The sequence below is a fragment of the Rhinolophus hipposideros genome, assembly GCF_964194185.1.
Source record: "Rhinolophus hipposideros genome assembly, chromosome: 9".
NCBI lineage: Eukaryota > Metazoa > Chordata > Mammalia > Chiroptera > Rhinolophidae > Rhinolophus > Rhinolophus hipposideros.
In genome coordinates, this window is record NC_138055.1 from 6,706,690 (window position 1) to 6,713,933 (window position 7,244).

The 7,244-nt window shown below is 45.7% G+C and overlaps 1 protein-coding gene across 1 annotated transcript in view; it reads right to left on the minus strand.

Moving 5' to 3' along the window:
* Positions 1-4,882, minus strand: part of EP300 (EP300 lysine acetyltransferase) — a 71,989-nt gene extending 67,107 nt beyond the window's left edge. Inside the window, exon 1 of the mRNA XM_081060691.1 lies at positions 3,893-4,882. Coding sequence (XP_080916817.1) covers positions 3,893-3,986 — 94 coding nt within the window. The 5' untranslated portion in view covers positions 3,987-4,882. The remainder of the gene's footprint in view (positions 1-3,892) is intronic.
* Between the last annotated feature and the right edge of the window lie 2,362 nt (positions 4,883-7,244).

Genomic DNA, 7,244 nt, shown 5'->3' on the forward strand with positions numbered 1-7,244 from the left:
CGACTTAATGTCTCGACAAATACCACTCACTACCCATCAATTCTCAATTTACTGTTTTAACGCCCCCGCCCCACGTATAGAATAGACTAAGGAGGTAGAAAAGCAAAGTAAAACAGAAAATAATGCCAAGAGGAAACCAAGGGCAGAATCCTTTCCTCGGTCCTCACCATCCATTCACTGGACATGCCAATACATTTGTTACCTCTGCAACAGAACATGAACTCCTGCTGAAAGAGCACCAATATTGTAACACATACAAGATATACACAACTTAACAAAAGTCATTTTATCTCACTATCAACCACAGATAGCCTTCCTGAAGCCACATAAATGAACTTACAAAGCTTGAGAATAAGCAATTGCCAGAGTTCGAGGCACTTGGGTAAAATGTTTTGCACTTTAATTTTAACACTGAGGTCAGCAATACCTCACTGGGTCAAAGAGCCATAACTGAAACACGCCAGAAGCAGAACTCTAATGTACACACTATGTATAAAAAATAAAATTAAAAACACAGTATCACAGGTTTAAGAGCTGGAAAAAAAATTCTGGTTGGGATGATAAATCACTAATACAAAATATTTTGAGAAAGTAAAACTGACATTTAAAAAAATCCTCACCACTTCTCTACTGTGCACATTAATCTAGTGGTTAAAATCAGATATATTTTATATACTAGCTGCCCTGTGCCTTTAAAATGAAAACAGGCATAAAATCCAAGCCTATTCTGACACATGACTACAAAGCTGTACCAAGATCAGAGGGGTCTTTACCTACTTAATATGCCATATCCTAGCGCTGTTTCTGTCACCCCTTTCCAGAATCTGTCCTTTCAGCTCATACAGCACTAAACGTTTACTAGACAGTGACAGAGTATGTCCAGTGTACAATGAAGGTAACATATCATCCACATCACTCAGGTTATTATTAGAAATAGGTTCAAGAAATACTTCCAGGACTTACCTGTTCAGCTTTTCTGGTCAGTAATTTTACCAAAATTATTTTACAAATGGCTTTTATGATCTTTTGGGGGTGGGAGGGAATACATAATTTATCAAATAGTTTTGAGCTAACCATATTAAGTTAAAACTTTCAATGAATCAAGTGAAATGATTGAAATAGGAATATAAAGATGCAAAAGCTAAAAAAGTGTCTTCCTTTCCATTCCAACAGGTGAAAGTTGAATTAAAGTTACTTGAATCAACCTGGAAAGTTTTTAGAACAATCTTTAAGTCATTTTTATTCTGCATCCATAGCCAACCTTAGAAATTCAGAAGTTGGGATTTAAACGTTAATTTGTTTTGTAACGCTTTAGCATGACAACTCAATTGGATTCTAGTTTTCTTTCCTATGAAACTGGTACATGCAAACACTCTTGGTAGATACACATACACTAAAATTGCAAGTCTCAATCATTAAAAAAGTTTATGGTATCTAGAATTTCGGCATCATTTTCAAGTTTTCAGATAAAATTCATAATCAAGTATCAAAGAAAAACTTACTTTCACATTTATAAAATATTGGTAACAACTCAAAAATCAAAATGTAGAATTTACAAGTCTGAAATTTAAAGTTTTAAAGTGATGTGTCTCTGTTAAAAGTTGCCTGCGAACTTATACTACACACTACTGGACGTTAAAAAAAAAAAAAATCAAAATGTAATGGTGCCCAACTTGAAGTTCACAGGGGGACAGTATTTCTTTTTATCTACCCTTCCCAAACCCCCCCCAAAAAAGAAAAAAAAAAACAACTTAGACCCATTAAAATTAAAATTTGGACAGCAAAGAATTCCTGGATTAGAATCTTAATGAGAAGGGCAGGGGAAGTCAAACCTCATTACAAAATTTAGAGAAAGGTAACTAAGATAAACTCTTAGTACTAAGATTTGAGTCAATCTCAACGTTGAAGGTTCGTTTATTATATAAACCCACTTGATATATTTAGGACTCTCATAATTATTCAAAGATATTTTAAAAAGCAAAACAGTTTTTGTGTTAGAGAGGTGAGACACTACCAAATAAGTTAGCTGAAGTTACCAAGTACACAGATCAAGTCTGGAGAATATAGTAGTGCCACCTGAACAGAGAGATGTCTGAACAAGAGAAAGAGAGCACAGCCTTCCTTTCAGGACTTGCATTACTGGAGTAATTCCAAGGCTAAGCTGCTCAAAAAAGGAGTAATAAAAATAATGCATACAAAAGTTTTCTCTAAAATTTCCCAAGCCACTGGCAAACTCAAATGTAAAATCCATTACCATTTTACACAAAAACTAAGAAACAACCCAAAAATCTACAGGTGAAAACATGCCTAATGGTGATCTATAAGAATTTCTGAACGACATTATAATAAATGCAAAGAAATAGGTTACCCATTATTTGCATGAATCCTGAGAAAAAAGGTTAGGTTAAAAAAAAAATCTCTGAACACTACAGAAACTTCAAGGCGTTGGACAGATCAAAGTTCACGCATTGCTAATGTTACAAGCCTAAAGTAGAGGAACTCTGCAAAAATCCTTAGTTTTTGCTGATTATCTTAAGCTCATAACACATTTTTCTTAAAAAAGCAAAGAAACGAAAGCATTTGCCATATCCTTACATTTTCACCCTTTAAGATGAAGCCTACTTAGAAATGTGCTTAGAAGTTCTATACAAACTCAAAGTGTACATTTAGCTCCATTAAGTACTCTCACTGGCAGATGGAGGGATGACGTTGAGCTTGTTCTTGGGGAGTTCAAGAGATGCTCCGTAGTAAGGGGGGAGCGGGGGAGGGAATCTTGTGGACCGTCAAATGGCCAGCCATTCTTCCTCTTCATTATCCTGGCACCCCAAACAACTATGACAGCAAAAGAGAGGGCCGGTGGTCATCAGGACAGCACCAAACTAACTGTAAGAAAGGAATGATGGAAGGAAGTCTCCCGGACTATCTCTTGTGAAAGGGCTAGTCCACAAAGAATTCGTAGAGATTTCTTAAACTGAAATCTCCAAATATGTTTAAAGCATAAAAAGGCAAAAACACACAAAAACAAAGCAAATTTTAAAGTTCTGTACGATTAGTTCATGGTAGGGACTCTTTGAATTTCTATCTTGATTTCCAAGCACTTAACTCCACAAAATCAGCATCTCCCCCCACTCCCCCCCCCCCCCGCCAAGACAAAGTGACTACAAACTGCAAAGAAAATGTCCCTGCTCTCTCCCACCTGAAAATCCAGAGTTTCAGACATTTTGGTCTCACATCAAAGAAATGGAAGATGTAAAATGAACTGCGCTCCATATTGATTCTTAAAGCAAAGGGGGGAAAAAGCTAGGAATTGTAGGTAAAATCATTCAAACCAAATTTCAGGTTTGACGTTAAACCTCACGTCAAACATGAAATCCTGGAATCACACCCACTAACAAATAAAACCAAGATTTTTTTTACACCTTCATCCTCAACAGAAAATCTTGTGCAAAAAAGAGAAAATCTTGAAAAGGAAGAGTAGAAAGTAGAGGAAACAGAGTAAGTGCAACCAAGGCGAAAGGATTCGCAATTCCTCATTTATCAACAATAAAAAATTAAAAGTAAAATTGCATAAAAAGCCCTTACCCGCAAATGCACTGGCATATCCAAAATTAAACTGCATGGAAACAATAAATGCCACTTCTATATCACCACTCAAAGAGCTCTAATTCCAGAACACACATCGATATGACATAATGTTGCAACGAATGTATTAGGAAGCAAAGAAAATGGTTGGGCTACTGGACGTCTTCGACCAGCTCATTCAAACACCTTTAAAATTAATCAAGAGAGAGAACTAGGAAGAGAGTAAAACGAAGAAAACATGGAAGAATAAAGGTCCACCGAGCAGAAAAGATGAAAGGGGATGTGGGAGGAGAGGACTCCCGAGACTAACCTGTGCCATCGCTGGCCGACGCCGAGAGGGCCGGAGATGAGAGTTTAGGCCGCTTGGCTGAAGGCGGCCCCGGTTCCACCACATTCTCGGCCATTTTTAATTCTTTCGGAGATACAGGCGAGGAAAACGAGAATTCTCGGGAAATCTCTTCTTCAGCCCGGGATCCCCGCCCCGCTCCCTGGGGTGGGCCTGGGGGGCTCCGCCAGCCCCCGAGGGGGGTGGGGGAAGTTCCTTTTTCTCTTCGCCGGGTCGCGGTGGCTGTGGAGGGATGCGGACTCGGTAGAAAGGTAGGGGCAAGTGCGAGGGGCCGGGCCTGAGCCCAGGCCGGGAGGAGGGCACAGGAACACAAATCCGCCGAGCGCGTCCGCTGCGGCGAATTCCGGAGAACTCGCGGCTCTAGAGGAGCAGTCCCCAGTCCGCCACGGCCGGCCCCTGCCCAGCCGAGGTCTCTCGGAGCTCCGCCGCCGCCATCAGACTCTTCCTCCTCGGCGCTGTCCTCCTCCTTCTCATCGCCACAAGGAGGCGGGGGCGAAAAGGGGGGAGAGGAGGAGGCGACAAGACACACTCACCTCCTCCCGGTGCCCCCTCCCGGACCTGCGCCCCCACCCTCCGAACCCTCCTCCTGCTGCCGGGCTCCGCGCCGCCGCCGCACCGGCCCCTAATGGCCGTAGAGAGCTCGCCGGAGCGGAGAGCCAGGCTGGCGCCGCCGCCTCACATCGCGCGGCGGGCGGCGGAGGAGCGGCGAGGACGCCGGGCGCGGAGCTCGCCGGCCCAGAGGGCCGAGGGGGCCGGGCCGAACAGTGCCGCCCGCCCGCGCCGACGCCGAATCCACCGACGAGGCCCCGCTCCGGAGGGTGGTGCAGGCGGCCTCCCCTCGCGCCGCGCTCTCTTTCGCCCTCCTCTCCCGCGGAAAATAAATAAATACGGCCGCCTCTCCGGCCCCCACCCCCGGCGGCCAGGTGCCGGGAGCGCCCGCCCCCCCGGGGCTCCGCTCGGGGCCGCCCTCGGCGGCGGGCGAAGGCGCCGCGGGGCGCGGGGTTATGTAATGGTCCCCCCTAGGCGTCGACGCCGGCCCGGCTCCGGGGCCGCGGTGGGGGTGTGTGCGGGCGGGAGGGGGCTGGGGGTCGCTTCAGCCCTTGCGCCCCGGGCCCCCTGCCACTGTCTCGGCCCCTGCCGCCTCTCTCCGGCCCGGCTCCCCTCCGCACTCGCGCTCCCGCAGTTCGCACTCAGTCCGACGTCCCGCTTGCCCACTCTCGCCCGCTCCCTCTCGCCCTCTCTCCCCCCCAGCCTAGCACACAAACAAGATGGCGGCTGTTGTTTCTTCCCTCTGTCGAATCCTCCTTACGGGCTAGCGGTAGCAGCGGCGGCCGGAAATGAGCCAAGGGGGGGTGAAAAAAAGGGGAGGGGTTGGGCCGCGGGAGAGAGGCGGTGAGGGGGCGGGGCCTGGGCCCGAGTCGCTCACACAATGGGGGAAGAGGACCCATGGGCGTGGCCAGTTGCAATCACGGGATCCGCCCAAGGCCCCAACGCGGTTGGCGCTTCCGCAAACTCCCCCGGCGTCACCCGGTGGCTCCGTTTAAAGGGGAGGATTTGAAGGGGGGTCGGGGGCGGACTCGGGACCTATTTTCAGTCGGTGGACACTTACGGGGGAAGGTGCCGGGGTTGGGTATCTGCGTAGGGGACCGGTGCGGAGCGGGGGTGACGGAGGCCGGGAGCTACGCCAGGGAAGGCGCCAAGTCACCGCGCAGGTGGCGAAAAAGGAGCGCAGTGGGAATGGCCCTGCGCCCCAGGCCCTTGGGCGGTCGGTTTTTCGAACCCGGTTGAACCCACAAGTCCGGAGTACCCCGCCGCCCGGTGTTCCTGGCCAAAGACCTAATGCGTCCTCTCTCCCCTCCATCGCTTCCCCGAAGGGGACGGGTTACATCCCAAAACCACATTGATTACGAGTTGTTTCCTTTTTCTCTGAGTTTTACAATTTTTTGACAACGAGTGTGTGTTTTGATAATTAGAAAACAAAAATCACAGCAGTTGGAAGACGTTTTAGGACCTAAATTTGTTTCTTGCCCACCACGTGTCCACACGCCCCTACCAGGTATCACTGTCACCAAAGGGGCCTTCAATTATTTTTCTTAACTCATCTGGGACCTGAGAACATTTTCCGGCGTTTCTATTCGCCCACCCCCTAATAAACCAGCTTAATAAAAGACGACGTTTAGGCAGTGCCTTAAAGATAATGTAATTACGGAAAAAGCAAAAACATAATGTGCTAAAGGTAATGTAAGGATGGAAAGAAGCAAAAATAAAGTGCGCTGTGTGAGACAGTTTTGCAGAGGAGGGCCTCGCCAGCGCCAGCATGCTTTCACATTCCTACACATTAGGGAAGGGATTCCGCTGTGTTTGGCCTTGGGTAAATGGTACTTGAGGAGGTGGAAAAGTTGTTAGTGCTCCCGAAGGAAACCCCCAAACTAGCACCTATGGAGAGAGTTAAAAGCATTTTAGCATATTTCAAATCTCATGCTCCCTAGCTGCTTTTTGTTGAGTTTACTTTGGTTTTTGTTGTTTGCATTTTAAATGAATGGTGAGAAGAAATAACCTAGGAGTGAAAATCTTTTTTTATCAAAAAATATTTGGTTTCTCTCTCTCTTTTTTTTTCTTTTTCTTTTTGTTGAGAGCCCACTGGCCCATGTGGGGATCGAACCGGCAGCCTTCGGAGTTAGGAGCATGGAGCTCTAACCACCTGCACCACCCGGCCGGCCCAAGTTTCTCTCTCTTTCTTATAAAGATTTTTATTAAAATATAGGTACTATATAACACTATATTAGCTTCAGGTGTATACCATGGTTATTCAACATTTATATACCTAAAGAATTGATCACTATAAGTCTAGCAACCATCTCACACAGTACCACCCTATCACAATATTACTGACTATATTCCTTTTGCTGTACATTACATCCCCATGACTTACTTGTTTTATACCTGAAATTTTGAACCTCTTATTCCCCTTCACCTTTCCCCCCCTTTTTAAATTTTTTCAATTACAGTCGATATTCACATTCTAATATATTAATTTCAGGGGCATAACATAATGGTTAATCATTTCTATAATATAAGAAGTGATCCCCCTGACTAGTCTAGTACCCACTTGGTACTATACATAGTTATTACCATATTATTGACTATATTCCCCATGCTTTATTTATATCCCCATGACTATTTTGTAATTACCCTTTTGTACTTCTAATTCCCTTTTTCACCCTGCCCCCAACCTCCTCCCATGTAGAACCCTGATAAATCTAGTATCCTCTGGCACTACACATAGTTATTACAATGTTATTGACTATATTCCTTA